Source organism: Lycium barbarum, chromosome 7 (assembly GCF_019175385.1).
Source record: "Lycium barbarum isolate Lr01 chromosome 7, ASM1917538v2, whole genome shotgun sequence".
NCBI classification, from domain to species: Eukaryota; Viridiplantae; Streptophyta; class Magnoliopsida; order Solanales; family Solanaceae; genus Lycium; species Lycium barbarum.
The window spans coordinates 134,112,953-134,134,609 of NC_083343.1; the positions used below are offsets into that span (position 1 = coordinate 134,112,953).

The following is a 21,657-nucleotide window of genomic DNA, read 5'->3' on the forward strand; positions in this document are numbered from 1 at the left end:
TCAAAATTCGAATTAAGTAAAAGAAAATAAATCAAGTTATAATTAGAGCAGATCCGCATGGACATGTTTAAATGGGATAAGATGGCTTACGGAATAGGATTAATTATTTCATCATAGACGTATTTCATGATCTATTGTTAGGAAAATTCAACCACATAATTGTACTCTTTTCATTTTAAATTACAATTATAACCACCAACAAGCTAAATGAAAGTGAGAATATATAAATTAACCATAGTAGAATTAATGAACAATAAGTAATATAGAATGCTGTATATTTCTCGAGAAATGATCTGATTCAACGTCTTCATGTCTTCATCATGAGCAAGTTTTAGAGTGATGAGAAAATGGGGATACCAGTTAAGGTAGTTCCAGCATCGACGATGAAAACATTGCCCGATATATATTCCGAAGAATCATGGATTAAGTATCTGACGACTGATGTTAAAGCCGGATCTGTCGTTCCAAGAGTTCTCAGAGGAATGGTTCTTATAGTAACATTATGGAACCATTTCTTTCGCATAAGGCTCTCTGTTATCTCAGATTTGAAAATTCCTGGTGATATTGAGTTCACTCGGATATTGTGTGTTCCCAATTCAAGGGCCATCATCTGCCATTCATAATTATTTGTATAATTAATTTAATGCAAATATAGTTAATTTACAATAACACAGAAGAAAAAGAATATGCAGGACAATTCGACAATACAAAAAAATCAGGACAGAGCTAGCATGCAATCCAGTAATTTTGGTTCAAACCTTGTATATTTGTTGAGATATTCATTGAATGTGTACTTATAATAAACTTCAGAAATCATAAACATCAAATTCTGAATCTGACTCTGAGAAACCTATTACAGCAGTAGCTATATATTAGTAAGTACCTTAGTGACCATGTCAAGAGCTATCTTCGAAGAAGCGTACGCAAGGCCCCCAGGTATTAGTACACGATTTAAACCAGCAGTTGAAGATATGTTAATAACAGATCCTCCGCCCTGTTTAGCATCGCGCATACGTCTACAAACATATTTGGAAACCAACCATGCCCCTCTGAGATTCGTCTTAAAGGTATGTTCCCACTCCTTCTCTGGCAATTCCAGTGAATAGTGCACATTACCTATATGCTCAATTTATAAATATATGAGAAACAATCAACAAAATTTTGAATTTAACTTCTTACCAAAATTAAGCAACTAGTCATTCTATCCCAATTTATGTGATACATTTTTCTTTTTGGTCTGTTCCAATAAGAATGATACAGTTCTGTATTCACAAATAATATAATTTAAACTTTCCTTTTACCCTTAATGAAATGATTTATTACCATATAAATATCTATTACTTGATTTAGACGACAAGTTTCAAAAGTCTTATTTTCTTTCTTAAAATTCGTGCCCAGTCAAACTATATAGAGTATATTATACATGTTACCTCTAAGGCCGGCATTGTTAACCAAGGCATCGATATGTCCGAAGGCGTCCCAAGCTCTCTGTACAGCGGCCTCAATGGTAGCACCATCGGCCGTGATGTCGAGCTCGAGGGCGAATGCGTGCCGGAGGCCCTCTGAATTAATCTCGTCGCAGAGAGAATTCAGTCTGTCAACACGACGGGCTGCAGCAATTATGCTGCAGCCGGATTTCGCCAAGTCGAGACAGAACTCTCGCCCTATTCCCGAAGACGCCCCTGTCACCATCACTACTTTTCCGCTCAGGTCTCTCCACGGCTCCATTGTTTAATTTAGAGGTAGTTATACAGCTAGTAATGTAATAATATTGAGGTATATATGTATAAGTATTGATTTAAAGATAATAATAAAGAAAGTTCTAAAAATATTATGTTCAAAAAGTGCAAGGAAGATGGGCAGTGATATACACATATTTCCACCTAAATCACTGGACAGCTGGAATTCTGTCACTTTTATATTATCAAGAACATTATATAATTTACTTAGTTGTATCATTATTCATTCAATAATCCTAATGCATCTGAATGTGACAAAGATAAACCTTTGTATAATTACAACAACAACATACCCAGTATAATCCCACAACATGGTATGAAGAGGGTAGAGTGTACGCAGACCTTACTCCTACCCTGAGAAGTAGAGAGGTCTTTTTCGATAGACCTTCGGCTCAAGAAAAGCAATTCAAAATAGTACAGAAAAAGAACTAACGAAAAATAAAAAGGCCATGACCCAATACCTGATAAAGCATGACAAGCAGTCTGAAAAAGGAACAATAACTACCACAAAATAATACGATAATCGAAGTACAAGAGACAATAGAATCAAAGGACAAGGAACTACAAGGATAATACGACGACTACATGTATGTAAGGATAAGTGGGACAACGCTCAACTCTACCCTAATATGTGACTTCCGTAACCTCTTATCTAAGGTCATGTCCTAAGTAAGTTAAACTGCGTCATGTCCTGTCTAATCACATCTTCCCAATACTTCTTCGATCTACCTTTTCCTCTCCTGAAACCCTCTATAGCCAACCTTTCATACCTCCACAATGGGGCATCCACGCATCTCCTCGTCACATGCCCGAACCATCTCAGTCTCACTTCTCTCATCTTGTCCTCCACCGCGACCACTCTGACCTTGTCCCGGATATACTTATTTCTAATTATATCTCTCCTATTATACCCACACATCAATCGTAGCGTCCTATTTCTGCAACCTTCATCTTTTGCACTTGAGACTGATCAACACTCCGGCCTATACAACATAGTCGGTCTAACCACCACTGTGTAAAATTTGCCTTTAAATTTTTGTGGCAACTTCTTATAACACAAGACTCCGGATGCGAGCCTCTTTTTCATCCACCCTGCACCAATACACTGTGTGACATCATTATGATTCTCCCCATTTTCATGGATAATAGACCCAAGATACTTGAAACTTTCTCTCTTTTGGATGACATGTGCATCAAGCCTCACTTCCATGCTGGCCTCATGCGTTACGTTATTGAACTTGCATTTTAGATATTCTGTCTTGGTCCTGCTCAACTTAAACCCTTTAGCCTCTAGGTTCTGTCTCCAAACTTTCAGCTTAGCGTTAACCCCGTCGCGTTTCTTGTGAATCAGAACTATGTCATCCGCAAAATAACATACACCATGACACCTCATCCTGGATTTTCCGCGTCAATTCATCCATCACCAAGGAAAATAAAAATTGGCTAAGAGTTGATTCCCTCCACCACTCTCTCCCACTCTTTCATAGTATGACTTAGCAGCTTGATATCGCTATAATTATTGCAATTTTAAATATTGCTCTTATTCTTGTACAATGGAATTAGCGTACTCCACCTCCATTCTTTGGGCATCTTTCATGTCTTAAAAATGATATTAAACAAATCAGTCAACCACTCCAAGCCTGCACTGTCATGCTCTTCCAAAATTCTACCGGAATCTCGTAAGATGTATGTTGTATCTCCATTAAAAATTAAAAATGGTATATATGTCCATGTGATAGTTGGACTGCCATGTCAACTCCAATGGCAAGGCTGACGTTTTAAGGCATTTGTGATCCAAAACATGATGGCAAGGATAGTTTTGATACCAAAAACAAATAGAGGGTAAATGCATGTGAGCTATTTCAGGATATTTTTCATCCTTTTCCGTTCTTTTTTAAGTTTTGAATTGTTGATAAAGTATAAACCCAATATCTACAGTAAATAGGAGTATTTAAGCAGACATATATGTAATTGTACAATACAATATAGTTAATCCAAACAGGAAAAATAATTGTTTAGCCTGTTTGGAAAGCCACAAGGGAATTGAAATTGGGTGTAATTACACAGTTTGATCTGTTTGTTTGGCAAGGTAATTACCAAGTCAGAGGGGAATTGGGTGTAATTACACTCTCCAATTCTCCCGGGGGGGTGGGGGGTGGGGGTGGGTTTGAGAATTGGGTGTAATTACACCATGTAATTACATGACAACATTTTGTTTCTTTGTTTTTGTTTTTACTTTAACTTCTTTTCTTTAATTTTTTTTATCTCTATAATTTTAATTTCTTTTAATTTTAATTTTTTTATTTCTATTATTATAATTTTTTAATTTTTAATTTTAATTGTTTTTATTTTAAAATATATTTTTTACATTATTTGTCTTTCATTTTCTTTCTTCTCATTTTCCAACCTTTACTTTTTATGATTCCATTTAATTTTTCGTATTTTTAATTTCTTATTTATTTTCTTCATTTAGCGTAACCGCATTATTGTAGTTTTGAAACCACACCTTCTAATATTAGAAAAAATGAGTCGTAAACAAACTTGACATATAACGAGTGATGTCATTAAACTATAATTTCGTTGTTGAATGAGGTTATAGACTTATGTTTTCCTTTTATTTTGATTATATTTACTTAAGTTATTTTGGAACTTATTTTCTGTTTTGTTGGGATTTGACATAAGAGTGTTATTTTAAAAAAAATTGGATTTTTTGAACTTACGTTATATTTTTCTGTAGTTTCAATTTATTTTTGTTAGTAGTATTGACTTGTTATTTCACATTACATGGTCTTCATTTTTCAATTAGACTTGATAAAAAAAATTGTCAAATATTTGAATAATGTTATGGCATTATAGTTATAAATATTAACTTTTTTTACAAATGTGTCCATGATATTCTTACAAAATGTATGATTTTAATTTTTATAATTAAATTAAATTAAATTATTAGTACTATGAAAAATATATACCATTATTTTTTACAATATTAGTTACAAATATATGATTATTAATTAATATGTTTTCAATAAATAATATGTATCTTAAATATCTAATTTAATACTTATCATTTATAAAGGCACATATTTGTCAAATTTTAACTTTTAATTTTTGATAATTAATTTTAAAAAAATCAAACTGTGTAATTACACTTGTGCAACCAAACAGTACACTAGTAATTACAATGTAATTACGCTATGATAAACAAACAGGTCATCGTAATTACTATACTGCGTACTTACTAGGCTGTGTAATTATTAGGTTAGTAATTACACCAAATCCAATTACTAGGTGGCTTTCCAAACAGACCCTTAAGGATAATAAGTAATACATTTCATCCAAACATTGTTTCAACCAGACAATACAGTACAATGCGATATAACAAGATATAATTGTATTCATCTTTCGCAACTTGTTTTTATACCAAAATACACCTTTATCTTGAAATCCTTCATCTTTCTCAACATACACACACTCCTTTAAATCCCTACACGTTGCCTTATAAACTGGGGTACCATCAAATTTGTAGTATTCTCCTAGTAATGGCTTGATAGGTTTAGTTGCTTCCATTGCATGGTAATGTGGTATGCACCCCATAAATACATACAAGCCAAGCTAGCCCTTGCGACAAAGCAACACAAAAGCAGTTGCAATCACACCCGCATCTGAAATGTAGATCTCAGTCAAAGTCAAATTCAAGCGAAAAAAGTCAATAATTAAGTTAAATCCCCAGACATAGAGCCCGTTTGGATTGGCTTATAAGTTGCTTATAAGCTGTTTTCAGCTTTTTTGAGTGTTTGGCTGGTCAGCTTAAAATCATTTTCTGCTTAAAATAAGCTCAAAAAAATAATTGGGCTCATTGGACTTAGCTTATCTAAAGCAGCTTATAAGCTGAAAACAGCTTATAAGCAAAAAAAAATAAGTTAGACTACCCAACTTATTTTTTTTAGCTTATAAGCTTATAGGCATAAGCCCATCCAAACAGGCTCATACACATTCTTGGATTAATTATAATCCGGTGAGTCCAAATAGTATGTGATTACTTTTTCAATCAGTCTTAAAAGTCCATTAAATCCTTAATTTTTCAATTTAGGGGGTTTAAGGATCAAGTCAATAAGTTACCATTCCGAATTTCATGTTTTAAAGGTTAAAACTTGTGTGTAATCTTGTATTTAATCATAAATGACATCAAAATTGTTACGTGATCAAGGCTAGTTTTTTTTCAAGTCCAAATTTGAGTGGTTATCTCGTAGATCAGTGTCTCAAAAATTGGGCCAAGGTCTGCTAAACCTTTTATAGGTAGAGGTAAGGTCTGCGTACATTCTACCCTTTTCAGACTCCAGTACTTGTGGGATTACACTGTGTATGTTATTTTTCTTGTCGTCTTCTAAACCTTTTACTATTCATTTTCTAGTCGAAACTCAAACCAGCGATCCCATTAGTTCGCAATCACGACCCGCTTTTCTCGCGAATGCGGAAGTTTACCCTGCCAACATTCTATGTGATCACGACCCTAACTCTGCGATGATTGGGTACACTAATGATCGCGGAAGTGCACCAGATCGAAAATTAGAAATTGTTCGTGCATTAAAGTTTCAAGTTTCAACTTGTCCCGTACATGTCTGAATACCTGCAGACTTAACTCAAATTATACCAACAGGTCATAAACAGTTGGTGTCAAGCACATTCTAAACGCAATAAAAACACGAATACTCAAATTGAGAGGTTGGGTATTACAATAGTTTCATCTTGTGTTCTACTAATGGAGGGCAACTAACTTACCTTCTTTTCCCATGTAAAATGATTTTTTTTTTTTAGATTTTCCTGATGCTCACTATGTGATATATATTGATTATGATGACGTTATTGGTGTTATTGATTGTTGAGATATGAAGTGAATATCAGACGTATGTTGTATTCAAAATTAAGGCTTCTTGTGATAAGGGGAGATATTGTTGGATGTCAGTCACGACCCTGAGATCGGAAAATGACACCTTAACTTCAACACCTGGTAGGAGTCTTTGGGTTCTTTTAGAGATTTGTATGCATGTCGGAATTGTTGAAAACATCTAGTGTTAGAGAACTAAAAAACATAGAAATATTGGATTAATTGAGACTGGTCTAAATGAATCGATATGGATTGTGAAAATTCATATATTTGATCCAAATTAATTTGGAATTGAGGCATAGCTGATGGGACTCAGTGTCCCCCTGCTTTGTAATTACTTTTGGCGTTTGCGCCACCATACCACAGATTTTTTATTTTTATAAAAAAGGCATGGCTGAAGAAGTTAGGAAAAAAAATTGTGAGGTTGTATTTGGACATTTTTTTCGTAGCTTTTCATTGGAAAAAAGAAGTTTGTGAAATTTGAAGATTGTGGGTGAAAGTTGATACTAAAATTAAAAAATTAAAAAAAATATAAAAAAAAAAACCTCGACGGCAAAACAAATTTCTACTTCAAATTTTAGTTTGTTCTTAATATCATAGGAAAATGCCAAGTTATAAACTAAAACATGTTTATTTGCAAGTGAAAAATTCACAAACAAACCAAAACATTGCGGAAATGGGATATTATAAAGAGTGATATTGAACTTTTGGCCCACTTGACAATTTTATTTTAAAAAAACTGACCTCGTCAACTTAAAGAACTCTGTCGGGCAAAGCTTTTATTGCCCATCAGACATAAGTAGTTGTTGTAATGCATGTGTGCAAAAGTTAATTTTGCTTTGGCGACATGGGTTCAAGAATACCAACAAGTTACAGAAAATAAAGATATAGTGCAATGTGTTATCTATTGGGTAGGGTTTTTCAATTATATTAACCGACTTACATTTTTTGCGAAAAATAATCATGTCCAAATTCAATTGTAATTTTTTAACAATAATTTAACCACATATATGTTCAGTTAAAAAGGTGTAGGATCTTAATTTGTTAATCATAAGAATGACTCATTATAAATTGGAGGCAAAATTGTAAGCAATTAAATAAAGACAAACAACTTTCGCCAATACATCACAACTCGTGACCAATTTATGCACGATAGATACCAATGTTTGTTCGTCCATCATAATTCGTGAACAATTCAGCAACACATGCATGCAACCTTTACCTATTAGGCAAAATTTGTGGTAAATTAAACACGTTTACCGTATCTGACTTCTTTAAGTGTCTTGATATCTTAGGTCATAGGCAAAAGTAATTTATGCTCACAACTTATGCCCAATGAGCAACAAAAGTTTGCGCGACGATTTTTCTTAGAATAATGATCAAAATTAAGCACATCTGAACTATCACTTTTTCGCGAGTTTCACACCTCAACTATCACCACCTATGTATTAAAATGCACCTCGAAGCTTATTAAGCTAACTATCAGTTGTTCCATTTTCCTACCTGAACTATCACCATCTACTCAACTAGATGTGTTTTAATACATAGATGGTGGTCGATAGTCCAGGTAGAACAATAGAACAATAGAACAACTGATAGTTGAGATGTGAAACTCGCGAAAAAATGATCGTTCAGGTGAGTTTTTGACCCTTATCTCTTTTTCTTAAGCAAATTTATCATTTTTTTTAAAGCTAAACCAAAAATTCAAGACCACACCTCATAGACTCTAGAAGTCATTTCTGTAAATCACCCCAAACAAACTCTACCTAAATTGAATGGACCCAAGGCTTCTACACAATTTTCTAAGAATAAATTATAGTCCCATGTTATCCATTATTTATGCCCCATCACTAAATTAGAGTACATGAAACATTAAGAGTTTTTTGGGAAATTTTCAGAAATATATCGCTTTTGAAATTTGTTATGCCACATTGCCTATTATACAATATTATACAACATTATCTATGGGAAAATATTATACATAATGTATCAACCTTGTATAAAGTGTATAATAGTATATAAAAGGTGTTTATACACAAAAATAAGATAAATCGGGTAACAAACTCAAAGTACAGGCTATGTGCGTGGCATACATATTTTTAAAAATAGACATAAAACGTAATCTATTGAGCCGAGGGTCTCTCGGAAACAGTCATCCTACCTTGGTAGGAGTAAGGTCTGCATACATTATACCCTCCCCAGACCCCAAGATGTGGGATTGTTGTTGTAGACATAAAACGTAATCTAACCAAGCTTGTTTTATGGACACTTGCAACCTAAATTTAAATATGTTTTAGTTTTCGGAATCTTACGCAGCATATTCTCCCACCAAATTTATGACTGGCACAACTACTTCATTGTTTAATCTTGGTCGGCTACTCGAAAATGTTTTTTTTTTTTAATGGTATGTAGGCACCAGGAACATCACATAATAATTTCTTATCAATTACTAAATCGTATTATCTACCTATGACAATCAAATATATATTTCAACTTTTTTTAACCTATAAACAACTCTACACATGAATTCGGTCGAAAATGGAACGTTATGAATCGTGCTGTAAAATACAAGAGTTCTATCACTTCTTGAATTATTAAGAATACTCTAATATTCACGTAGTTGTATCATTATTCATTCAAAATCATACTGCATCTGAATGTGATAAAGACAAACCTTCATAAGGGTGTATAATTACTTTTTGATGTAATTTTTTACATTATCTTGTAAGATGTATGTAACCTCACTAAAAATGAAAAATGGTAGGATATAATACGTCCATGTTATATTGAAGAATCTTTTTCTTTTGGTCAAACATTGAGGAATCTTTTATGGGGCTCACTAAGAATCAATCAGATCTAAAATGTCAGTTGAGCAATAAATTTGGATGGTCATTACAAAGAAAGCAATTAGACTAATCTTTGTAATATAATATAGAAGTATTTCATGATCTATATTCGTTTTCTAATAAACTACATTACTGCATGGGGAACACTACACAACTGGACAAAAGCTTTGATAATGACAAAACTGGCAATAATTTTTTCAGCATTATTTGAATGTCAGATATAGAACTCTATAATTAGAAGTGAATTAAACAGAACCACCGGCATGATATATTTTTATTAGTTTTACTAAATTATATTATTCACATAATGACAATAAAAAAAATTGCATTTTAATAATCAGGGCAGGGTCCATGCCAAAACCCCCGTGAGCTGGTCACAAAAAAGTCAATTTTCTATTATTATTTTTTACATAAAAGTCATCCAACTTAAAATTTAACACACAAAAAAGTAATTTTTCATTTTTTGTAAGGTAAAAGTCATATGACTTAAAGTTTATCACAAAAATAACATTTTTTTTTATTTTTTGTTACGTAAAAAACAACCAACTTAAATTTATCACACAAAATTACTTTTCTATCTTTTATTACGTAAATGCCATCCAACTTTGGCAAGTTAACTACATAGTAAATCTCACAGAATTTTTATATTTTGTATCAAAAATATGACATGACACTTCAAAATAGAAAAGTGACTTTTATGTGGTAAAGTCAAAGTTTAATAACAACTGGTGAAATTTACTTGTCTATCGTCAATGACTGAAATACATGTAAATGATAATATTTTTATATTTAATAATAATGGCTAACATAAAGGAGTTCGAAATCAACTAAAAAAATAGAAGATTAGATAAAATTTAATATCTACTGTCTAAAATAAAGGAGTTTGAACCCAACTCAAATAAAGAATAGAATGCCGATACAATTATTAACCCTAAAATATAGGAGTACCACTATAAACAACAACTATACGGCTAGTACCTTATGCTAATTGTTTTAATTAGGTAAATTTATGTCCACTTTAAATAAAAATGTTATCACTATATATAAAGGATTATGTGATATATCCATCACATGAATTTTCACCCGTCATTTCCTCTGGAAAAAAGGTTTAGTTTTGTTAAAATCTAACATCGCATGCCTTCTTTCATTAATTTGTTCATAGTGATTTTCTAGCTTAAATAGAATAAGTTTCTAATCAACTTTAATGAAATAGTTAGTTCCTAATAGTAGTAGGACTATGTCCCAAAAGAATATTAGTAACGTGCTTTTAGGTTTTAGATGTCCAAAGAAAATATGATTAATGGTTATTAAGGGCATAAAAGTAGCTTAATATTTGAAGGATATTTTGATTAACCAACATTTATATTCATGCTTTTATAATAATATAGATAAGATGGCTTGCGGAATAAGATTTAATTTAATTATTGGGAAAAAGATATACAATGGCCAACACGCCAAAGTAATCCCACATTCGGGCCTAATACCGTGAGCTGGCCGGCCGACCCAAACTATTCCCAAGTGCTGCCCGGTCCAGCAGCCCACACGCCTTTAAAAAAAAAAAATCTGTAAGTCACCACTAAAAGTCAGCTGCAAAAAAAAAAAAAAAAAAAAAAAAAAAAAAGGACTATTTTAGTTGCCACTAAAGATCAACTTCTTTTTTTTTTAGTGGCAATTAAAAAAGTCTCCACTAAAGGTTAAAATTCAGATTGAGCCTTCAAAACATGTATAATGTGTATACTTATACAGTGATTGAACTTTCAAAAAATATTCCAAAACATGTATAATGTGTGTATATTTATACGTTGATTGAGCCTTTAAGAAATATCTCAAAACATGTATAATAATACTTATGATACATTTTCTGTACATATACAATAGGGATACATATTCTATACAACAATGATACATTTTATATACTAAAGTAACCATTATCGAAAACTTAACAAACTAAAGTATATCAACTACAAACTAATAGAATCAGTAAGTATACGTTAATTATACATTTATTAAACATAAATTATACGTTAATTATACATTTATTATACATAAATTATATGTTAATTATACATTTGTTATACAACATATTATACATAATGATACAGTTTATATACGTATGATACATTTTCTATACATATACAGTAGTGGTACATATTCTATACAACAATGATACGGTTTCCAAACGTATATGTATGATATATTTTTTATACGTATGATACAGTTTATATACATATGCTGGAATTATATATACACTTTCTATATAAGAATGATACAGTTCATATACACTTTCTATACAAGAATGATACAGTTTATATACATATGCTGGAATTATATATACACTTTCTATATAAGAATGATACAGTTCATATACACTTTCTATACAAGAATGATACAGTTTATATACACTTTTTATACAAGAATGATACCGTTTATTTATTGTATATGTATGATACATTGTCTAGACGTATGATATTTTTTTATACAAGAATGATATAGTTTATACATAAATTATACAACAATAATACATTTTCTATACTTATGTATGGAATATGTATAATATGTGAATCATTAGTGTATAATCAATGTATAACTAATGTATAATATATGTATCATTAGTGAGTATACGTTGATGATACATTTATTATACACAAATTACACAACAATGATACAAACCTATGATACATTTTCTATAGATATACGGTATGGATACATATTCTATACAACAATGATACTTTTTTATACGTATGATACATTTTTGATACATTTTCTATACATAGAAATGATAGAATACATTTCTATACATATTCTATCATTTCAAAAATATAATAGGTTTAATGCTAAGAACCTTAAAGATTGAACCTATAGAGTATTGCTCTTGGACCCGCCTATATTTGAAATTCTACATCATCTTAAAAATATAATAGATTCGATGCTAAGAACTTTAAAGATTGAACCAATAGAGTATTGCTCTTGGCCCCACCTATATTTGAAACTCGTTGGTCTGACTAGTTCAGATTCACCCTTTGTAGAGCTTTTTTAAGGGAAGCGCTCCCTATCAGCCATTTAACGGGGAGTTGCTGCCAACCAGAATTTTTCTATTCCCTTGGCTCGAATTCGAGACCTCCTATTAACGATCAATGAATTCCATACATCTTATTGTATGCCATGGTGTTCAACATTTTAATTTGTTCAGAAATGGTAGATTTAGATCTGACAAAAACAAATTAATATCCTAGTAGAAGTAAACAAAAGAGGTCATATGCTTGTCGTCTTCATGCACTATTGTATGCATCGGCATCTGCTTTAGATTCCAGTTTTACTATTAGTAATTAAAACTTTGTTCACTTGTTTGATTGTCAATAACCTCACGGTATACTTCGTACGTATGAAGACATGTGAACTGAGGGTGTGTTCGGTATTGTTTTTCATGGAAATTGTTTTCAACAAAAAATTTCTCGTATAATAAGTTCCTACTCTTTTTTTTTTTTTTTTTTTTTTTTTTTTTTTTTTTTTTTTTTTTTTGTGTTTGATATGCAAGTTGGAATATATCATTTTAAGAGCTAGCATTCGCAGTTATTCATATTAAGCAAACACTTTGAGGCGGAGGGTAGGGGAGGTGGGAAAGTAGGTGGGGGAGGGGGTAGGGTTAGGTGGGTAGGGTGGGGTGGGGGTAGATATAGTGCGGGGAATGCGTTGGTGTGTTTTATTGATCCGAAAAATGTTTTTCCTTAAATTTTTATGGACAACATTTTTTCATATGAAAACATTTTTCAAGATATTTAGAGCCCGTTTGGATTGGCTTATAAGTTGCTTATAAGTTGTTTTTAGCTTTTTTGAGTGTCTGTCTGGCCAGCTTAAAGCCATTTTGTGCTTAAAATAAGCCAAAAAAAAATAATTAGGTCCGTTTGGCTTAGCTTATGTAAAACAGCTTATAAGCTGAAAACAACTTATACGCAAAAAAAAAAAAAAAGTTAGGCTACCCAATTTTTTTTTATTTTTTTTATTTTTTTTTTTGCTTTTTTTATGTCCATCCAAATAGGCTCTTAGTACATCCAAACAAAACAAATAGAAAAACATTTTCCGTCGTACCAAACACACGTAAGTGTTGGTTTTGTATGAAAGTGGTGTAATCTAAAGCACATAGACAGTAGTGAATCTTATATGCCTCTTTTGTGTATATCTAAATCTGTACTACTTTGGCCAAACCATTAGCCTCTCTTTCTCGGTCTCCATAAGAAGAGAGAGAAAATGGGAGAAGATCAACTTTGAAGGTCTCTGTTGAATTTTAAGGTACTTCCTTTTTTCACCAAAAATCTATTTTTATTTACCAGCATTTTGGATATGCTCAATTCTTGTTTTATTAACTAATATTGGCGTTTGATTTGGTATTTTTGACGTGTTTAATTTTTATTGGGAAGAACAGAGAATTTCCTGAAGCTAATTACCTTAGAACCAAACTTATGCTGCTCGGACTCTTTAAAAATGTTGCGGGTTGCGTGTCAGATTCTCCAAATGTATTGCAATTCTTAGAGAACCTGATATGAGTGCGGCAATATGTTTGAAGAGTCTCAAAAACTTAGGAACCAGCCAAGTAGCTTGGAAATCATATAGCTTTCTACTTCATTTCAGTCCCCTCTAGCAATAATCTTATTCAATTTCTAGTATAAACGGGAAACTAAACTGCTACAGTGAGTTTATCATTATTATTATTGTTGCAGATTCGGGATTGAAGTCGAAGGAGAACAAAAATGGGAGCCGGTGGCAAGATGTCTAATGCAACAACTGATACAGAACAGAAGAAAAATCCTCTCCAAAGAGTGACATTTTCAAAGCCCCCTTTTACAATTGGTGATATCAAGAAGGCCTTCCCTCCTCACTGCTTTCACCGATCTCTCGTTCGCTCGTTCTCCTATCTTGTTCAGGATCTCATACTTGTCTCCATCTTTTATTATACTGCCAACACCTACTTCTACGTCCTTCCATCCCCGTACCATTACCTAGGATGGCCTATTTACTGGGTCGCTCAAGGTTGTGTTTTCACTGGAATATGGATGATTGGCCATGAATGTGGCCACCAGGCCTTCAGTGATTACCAGTGGTTAAATGACACTGTTGGTCTTATCCTCCACTCTGCACTTTTAACGCCATACTTCTCGTGGAAGTATACTCATCGTCGTCATCACTCCAACACTAGTTCCCTTGAGCATGATGAGGTGTACGTGCCCAGGCTTAAATCTGAACTAAGATGGTTCTCTAAGTATTTGAACAACAATCCAATAGGACGAGTACTCGGACTTGCTTGCACCCTCACTCTTGGGTGGCCTTTGTACTTGGTCTTTAATGCCTCCGGGAGAGCTTATGGTCGCTTTGCAAGTCACTATGATCCACATGGGCCGATGTATAATGATCGCGAGAGGCTACAAATCTATATTTCAGATGCAGGCGTGATTGCAGCTACTTATGTGCTGTATCGCGTTTCTCTGGCTCAAGGGCTAACTTGGCTCGTATGCATCTATGGGGTGCCCCTCCAAATTATGAGCAGCTTCATAGTGTTAATCACTTTTTTGCACCATACTCACTCTTCATTGCCACATTATGATTCATCCGAATGGGATTGGCTAAGAGGAGCTCTAGCTACGGTAGACAGAGACTTCAGTGTACTAAATAAGGTCTTCCACCACATTACAGATACTCATGTTTTGCATCATTTATTCTCAGCCATACCACATTATCATGCACTTGAGGCAACCAAAGCTATCAAGCCATTACTAGGAGAATACTACCAATTAGATAGAACCCCTGTTTATAAGGCTGTATGGAGGGATTCGAAGGAGTGCGTTTATGTGGAGAAAGATGAAGGATCTAAATATAGAGGTATTTTTTGGTATAATAACAAACTTTGAAAGATGAATAAAAAAAGAAAGTTACTTCGATTTGGTTTAATGTTAAGCCTGAGTTATGGTAAGTATTTTGAATTTAGGAATATAGTTTGTTAGGATTGTAGTTTCCTATCATTTTATTATGTATCGTTTTTATACCGAATTGTATTGTACTATATTGTGTGGTTGAAATATAATGTTTTGATAGATTGTAATTTATTGTCCTTAAATAACAATTTTGTTGCTTGGTTTGACGGTGTGTACTATACAATAACAGATAAGTTTGATCCGATACCCTTAGTTAAAGTAAATATTGGTTAAGCAGCAATTCAAAACTAAAAGAAGAAAAGGAAAAAAACGATTATATACGAGATATTAAAGTGATTCGAATGAGAAGACCATATATATGGTTGGCAGACTGTTCCAACTTATGGTCTGTAATTTCTCAGCAATTTGGCAGAATATTCCAACTTGTTTGGAATTGAGGCGTATTTTTTGTTGTACTAGTTGTTGTTGGCAGACTTCTCCCAAGTTCCATTCTCCCTCCATCCTACTTAACATCCTGCCCTACAAGATCATTGAAAGTTTGGTGTTCCTTTGTCTCGTTTTTTGTTTTTAATAATCCTGGTGTCCGGCTAACTCGCACCTCAACTGATTCCACGGGTACCTGCTCCTCCCACTAGCACAGGTAGAAACTACGAGTATCCTTTGCCCGTATCTCTTTGCGCACCTAGTTTTGTAATTTGAAGGAGATACTTTGATTTTTGTCTCAAGAAAGCCATTGTTAATTACTCAAGTAGCCCACATATACCTCTTAAAACTAACGGAACTCCATTTGTAATTAAAAGAGATGGCAAAGGGGAATTTGCCCCTTCAGTATTCGAAATGGAACAATTTTGTCATCCGTTATAGTTGGGGTAAATTGTGCTCTCGCCGTCACCAAAATGGCTTAATATTGTTGTTATTCACCGACGAATCAAGTTCAGAGACACTTATGTCTCCGCACCTCTGCCTATTTTTCTTTATATTTTTTCAACTGTATTTGTATTTTCACCAACACATACCTATACTATCGTCAATACAACACGCTTCATTTTTCAATTGACGATCATGATAGGATGACACATTTGACTGGGACAGATTCCTCGATTGACATATCAACAAAGGTTAACATGAAGAAATTAGGTGAAATTGGGAAGAATCTACTGATAAATAACAGTTTCCAGGATTGATTTGCATATAGGATTACTTGAACCATGTCAACATGGTGACTCTGACGATGATGCTATGGCATATTTAAGATTGACATAACATGCCAACTATAGAAAAGAAATAAGGACAAAAACCAAACCAATGAAAACCCACGCTAAACCATGCTTGAACACCCGTGGCTGCAACAGGCACATCGATCTACCATTGATGCATCATCGAAATATCCACTTATTTTCTTCTCTGTTATCCAAATAAGGCACTTGAATTGGGAGTATATATACAAGATCAGAGTGAACTCAATAGCACCAATAATTTTCAAATATGAGATAACAGAGAGCACAATTCAAAATACCTACAACAACACCAGGAAATTTTATTCTTGCACTTCTTTAAATGTTGACGTCGCTTATGAAACATTCTACGTATTCCACTAAGATAGAAATTTGTTTCATTATGTAACGATGAATTTAACAATAATAACTGAAAGAAGTTATTTCCTTGCCATTCACCACAATCTTACCAATGATATATACAAGCTAAGCTACATAAGGTAAGGCTCTAAACTAGGACCTAATTACTTGCCATTCAGGAGCTAAATATACAATGTCCATAAATAGAAGATCTACACTAATCAGAATATATTGACATATATTCTAACACTCCCCCGCAGTCGAAGCGGGAGGTCGTCGAACGCTTAGACTGTCCCGAAAATCCTCAAATAATACCAAAGGGAGACCCTTGGTAAATATATCTGCAATCTGATAACGGGATGGGACATGTAGCACTCGAACCTGTCCACGAGCAACCTTTTCACGAACAAAATGAATATCCATCTCAATGTGTTTAGTGCGTTGATGCTGAACAGGATTCCCGGCAAGATATATCGCACTAACATTATCACAATAAACCAATGTAGCCTTTTGGATAGGACAGTGAAGTTCCAAAAGTAGATTCTGCAACCAACAAGATTCGGAAACCACATTGGCTACCCCTCGGTACTCAGCTTCTGCACTCGAACGGGATAAGGTTGCCTGTCGTTTAGCTGACCAAGAGACCAAGTTATCCCCAAGAAAAACACAATAACCAGAAGTAGACCGCCTGGTATCTGGACATCCACCCCAATCTGCATCTGTATAAGAAACAAGAGTCGATGTAGAAGAAGGATAAAGATGGAGTCCAAGGTCAAGAGTACCCTGAATATAGCGCAAAATGCGCTTGAGAGCGTGCATGTGTGCATCCTTCGGGTCGTGCATGAACAAGCACACCTGTTGCACAGCATATGTAATGTCAGGTCGCGTGAAAGTGAGATACTGAAGTGCCCCAGCAAGGCTCCTATAGAGGGATAGATCCTCGAACGGTGTGCTAGAAGTAGCACTGAGCTTCGGTTTAGTATCAACCGGAGTAGGTGAGGACTTACATGAAGACATGCCGGCACGATCAATAATTTCTATGGCATATTTCTTTTGTGACAAAAATAAACCACCTGCATAACGGGTCACAGCTATACCCAAAAAATAGCTAAGCTCACCCAAGTCCTTCATAGCGAATTCGGAGCTAAGAAGAGTAATGATAGACTTACGAAGCTCATCAGATGAAGCAGTCAAAATAATGTCGTCCACATATAACAGAAGATAAGCCATAGATGTACCCTTCCGATAGACAAACAGAGAATGATCGGATGTGCTGTGAGAAAACCCGAGAGTATGAACATAATCAGCGAATTTCTTGTACCAAGCCCGTGGAGCCTGTTTAAGCCCATAAAGAGACTTCTTCAATAAACACACATGATTGGGTTTTTCAGGATCCCGAACCCCATAGGCTGATGCATGTAGACAGTCTCCTTAAGGTCACCATATAAGAAAGCATTCTTGACATCAAGTTGATGAATTGGCCAAGCTTTAGATAAAGCCAGGCTGAGAACTGTGCGAATAGTAGCCGGTTTGACCACCGGGCTAAAAGTGTCACCACAATCCACTCCAACCTGTTGAGTTTTGCCATCACCTACAAGACGGGCTTTGTGCCTCTCAAAAGAACCATCAGATTTTTCTTTATGAGCAAAAATCGACATAGACTAAATTACATTAACATCAGATGGACGGGGCACCAACTCCCACGTCTTGTTTTTAATAAGAGCATCATATTCGGCATCCATAGCCTTTTTCCAATTCGGGTCACGAAGGGCCGACACTGGGTTACGGGGCAGTGGAGATTTAGAGACCGTGAAAAGAAGATTGAAGTTCTTTTTGGGCTTAAAGATCCCATTTTGGCTGCGGGTAATAGCAGGCCGAGGAGGTGAGGGAATTTGCTGAGTTGGTATGGGAAGAGTTGGAGGAGATGGGCTGCTAGGGAAATGGGTAGAGGCCTGGAACGGGGTTGGGGCAGACGGCCCAGCAGGTGAAACGGGAGGGGTGGAGGCTGGCAGCCCAGCTGGAGGAATATGGACGCTAGTGGAGGGTGGCGTCACTTGGCTTGTGCTGACAGGAGGAAGGGTGGACACAGAACAGGGCGCGGTTTGGGCAGGTGGGGAAGTGGGCTCAATGTGTGATTTGTGAGCAGTAGAAAGATAATGGATGACCGAGGGGGGTAGTTCATCATCGAAGAAACTATATGTGTTAGTTTGGGGAGTATGCAACTTTGCAAACGGGAATTGTGTTTCATCAAAAATCACATGACGGCTTATGATGATTTTCCGAGAAGACAAGTCATAGCATTTATATCCCCGGTGATTAGACGGGTATCCCAAAAAAACACAAGGAGTTGAGCGGGCTTGGAGTTTGTTTATGGTAGTTGAAGGAAATAGAGGATAACATAAACACCCAAAAACCCGAAGATGTAAATAGGTCGGGTCCTTTTGATAAAGAATCCGAAGAGGGGATTGATAGTTCAATAGCTTATGAGGAAGAATATTGAGAAGGTAAGTTTCCATTTGCAAAGCATGATGCCAAAATGAGGGAGGTAACGAAGCATGTGCAAGTAAAGTGCGAACGACATTGTTAATCGTACGAATTTTTCTTTCGGCTTTTCCATTTTGAGGAGAAGTATGAGGGCAAGACAAACGGAAAGAAAGCCCATGCTTTTTACAAAAATACCAGAAAGGCCTATTATCAAATTCCCTGCCATTATCACATTGTATGTTCTTTATTTCCCGTTCAAATTGAGTTCGGATGAAAGTTCTAAAATTTAAGATGGTGGAATAAGCATCAGATTTATTAGATAACGGAAAAGTCCATAAAAAATTAGAAAAATCATCCAACAACAAGATATAATATCTATGACCATAAGAACTCAAAACAGGCGATGTCCAAAGATCAGTATGAACGATATCAAATGGCATAATAGTAGTAGTAGAATTTGAAGATCGAAAAGGCAATTTAATATGTTTCCCAAGGGGACATGAATGACAAATACTAGAATCTCCAGATTTATTACAGTCAATTATTTTATTCTTTCTAAGAAAACTCAAAATATTAGCACCCGGGTGACCCAAATGTTCATGCCATAAGGAAGAAGCTAAAGCACCAAAAGTAGAATGAGACGAGACATTTGGCGTGGTGATGGGATAGAGCGCGCCCCGACTGTCACATCTCATTAGACGCATTCCCGTCTGAAAATCCTTCACAGAAAACCCAAACGGATCAAATTCAATGGAAACATAGTTATCAGTTGTAAACTTTCTAACTGACACTAAATTTTTGATAAGGTGAGGGGCATGGAGAACATTTTTAAGGGCTAAGGGAGGATGCGGAGGCTTTAATTGTGTATGACCATAACCACGAATTGGAATAGACTGACCATTACCAACAGTTATACCACGGTTATTGCTCAAATTAAAATAAGACGTGAGATTACCTTGCCCGGATGTCATATGAGAAGTGGCACCGGTGTCCATGTAACAGTTTGGATCCGGGGGAGTAATGCCGAGGGTGTGCATCGCCGCCTCTATATCAGTTGGGGTTGGACCAGTAGCCGAGTAGGCTTGCTGCGGTCGAGGTCCAAGAATCCCAGGTTGCTGGTGTTGGCCTTGTCGGAAATGAGGCCTGGCCCATGGACCAGCGGGAAATGGGCACGGTGGAACTGCCCACTGCATCCATGGCCAAGGCCACTGCTGCGAAGACAGCCACTGATTCTGGGCTTGCTGCTGGCCACCGTTCCACCTGTTGGTGCCGCCGCCTTTGCCCTCACCACTGGAGCTACTACCATAACTGCCTTTGCCGCCGCCACGACCACCGGACGAAAAACGCTGCTTCCCAGAATTGTTTCGGTGTTGGTGCCGTTTCCCACCATAATTATTACGGTGGTTAGAATGTTGATCAACATTCTCGTGAGAATCATCCAAGTCACGGGCCACCATGGCAGAATCGGTGGTCTGAGTTGCCTTCTTCAGTCCCGCTTCTTCAAGAACGAGCATTGAGCGGGCTTGATAAAATTGAGGCAGAGGGTCACTTTGACGAATTAGTGTGGCCACCCCTTTGTATGACTCGGTAAGGCCCGAAACCAGTTGGAGAACCAGCCGGCTATTGTCCACCGGAGAGCCGACGCTCTTAAGTTGATCCGACAATGACTTGAGATGTTGACAGTAAGCAGAGACATTTGGGAAATTCTCCATTTGTGTGTGAGTGAAATCATACTCAAGTGTAACAACACGGGGGTGTTTGTTATCTTGGAATATATCACGCAACCTATTCCAAGCCTCCATTGCCGTGGTGTCGGGTTCAAGAATGGTGTGTAACAGATCATGTGAGATAGTGGCGTAGATCCACTGAAGAACTGTTGCATCGAGAGTGGACCACAGTTCCTTCTCCTCGTCGGTCTTAGGCATTTTCTCCTTTCCCGAAGCCGGAGGAATAATATGATCAAGGACCTTATGGGATCTTGCGTGAATTTTGAAGAGCTCCGCCCATGTCGCATATTGAACGTTCTCCATCTCAAGAGTGATGGGAACAAGATTCTTGATGTTTGAAACAGCAAGAGCAGGGTGGAAAGAGGACTTTGAGTCACCCATGGAGATGGAGAATGTGGAGAAGAAGATGAAAGAATGGAGCAAGAAGAGGGGCGGCTAGGGTGTGGAAGAGGTAGGATCTTTTGCTAGAAATCTGATA

The 21,657-nt window shown here is 35.6% G+C and overlaps 2 protein-coding genes across 2 annotated transcripts; one reads left to right on the forward strand and one right to left on the reverse strand.

Annotated features, from left to right (window-relative positions):
- Positions 1-254: 254 nt before the first annotated feature.
- Positions 255-1,734, reverse strand: LOC132602714 (uncharacterized). The gene is made up of 3 exons (XM_060315495.1): positions 1,431-1,734; positions 884-1,116; positions 255-610 (listed from the first exon to the last, which is right to left on the reverse strand). The coding sequence occupies exons 1-3, from the start codon at positions 1,726-1,728 to the stop codon at positions 332-334; spliced, it is 810 nt and encodes a 269-aa protein (XP_060171478.1). The 5' UTR covers positions 1,729-1,734; the 3' UTR covers positions 255-331.
- Positions 1,735-13,627: 11,893 nt separating this feature from the next.
- On the forward strand, positions 13,628-15,561 carry LOC132602715 (delta(12)-fatty-acid desaturase FAD2-like). Its single transcript, XM_060315496.1, has 2 exons — positions 13,628-13,757; positions 14,186-15,561. Exon 2 carries the CDS (start codon positions 14,216-14,218, stop codon positions 15,368-15,370), a length of 1,155 nt encoding a protein of 384 aa, XP_060171479.1. The 5' UTR covers positions 13,628-13,757; positions 14,186-14,215; the 3' UTR covers positions 15,371-15,561.
- The last annotated feature ends 6,096 nt before the right edge of the window (positions 15,562-21,657 follow it).

Bases quoted from the DNA above. Each gene is read 5' to 3' on its own strand.
- LOC132602714 (XM_060315495.1), bottom strand. From the start codon at position 1,728: ATGGAGCCGTGGAGAGACCTGAGCGGAAAAGTAGTGATGGTGACAGGG. The intron at 1,117-1,430 runs GTAACATGTATA...TTGAGCATATAG, and splicing joins TAACAATGCCGGCCTTAGAG to GTAATGTGCACTATTCACTG. The intron at 611-883 runs GTACTTACTAAT...TATGAATGGCAG, and splicing joins CTCTTGACATGGTCACTAAG to ATGATGGCCCTTGAATTGGG.
- LOC132602715 (XM_060315496.1), top strand. From the start codon at position 14,216: ATGGGAGCCGGTGGCAAGATGTCTAATGCAACAACTGATACAGAACAG.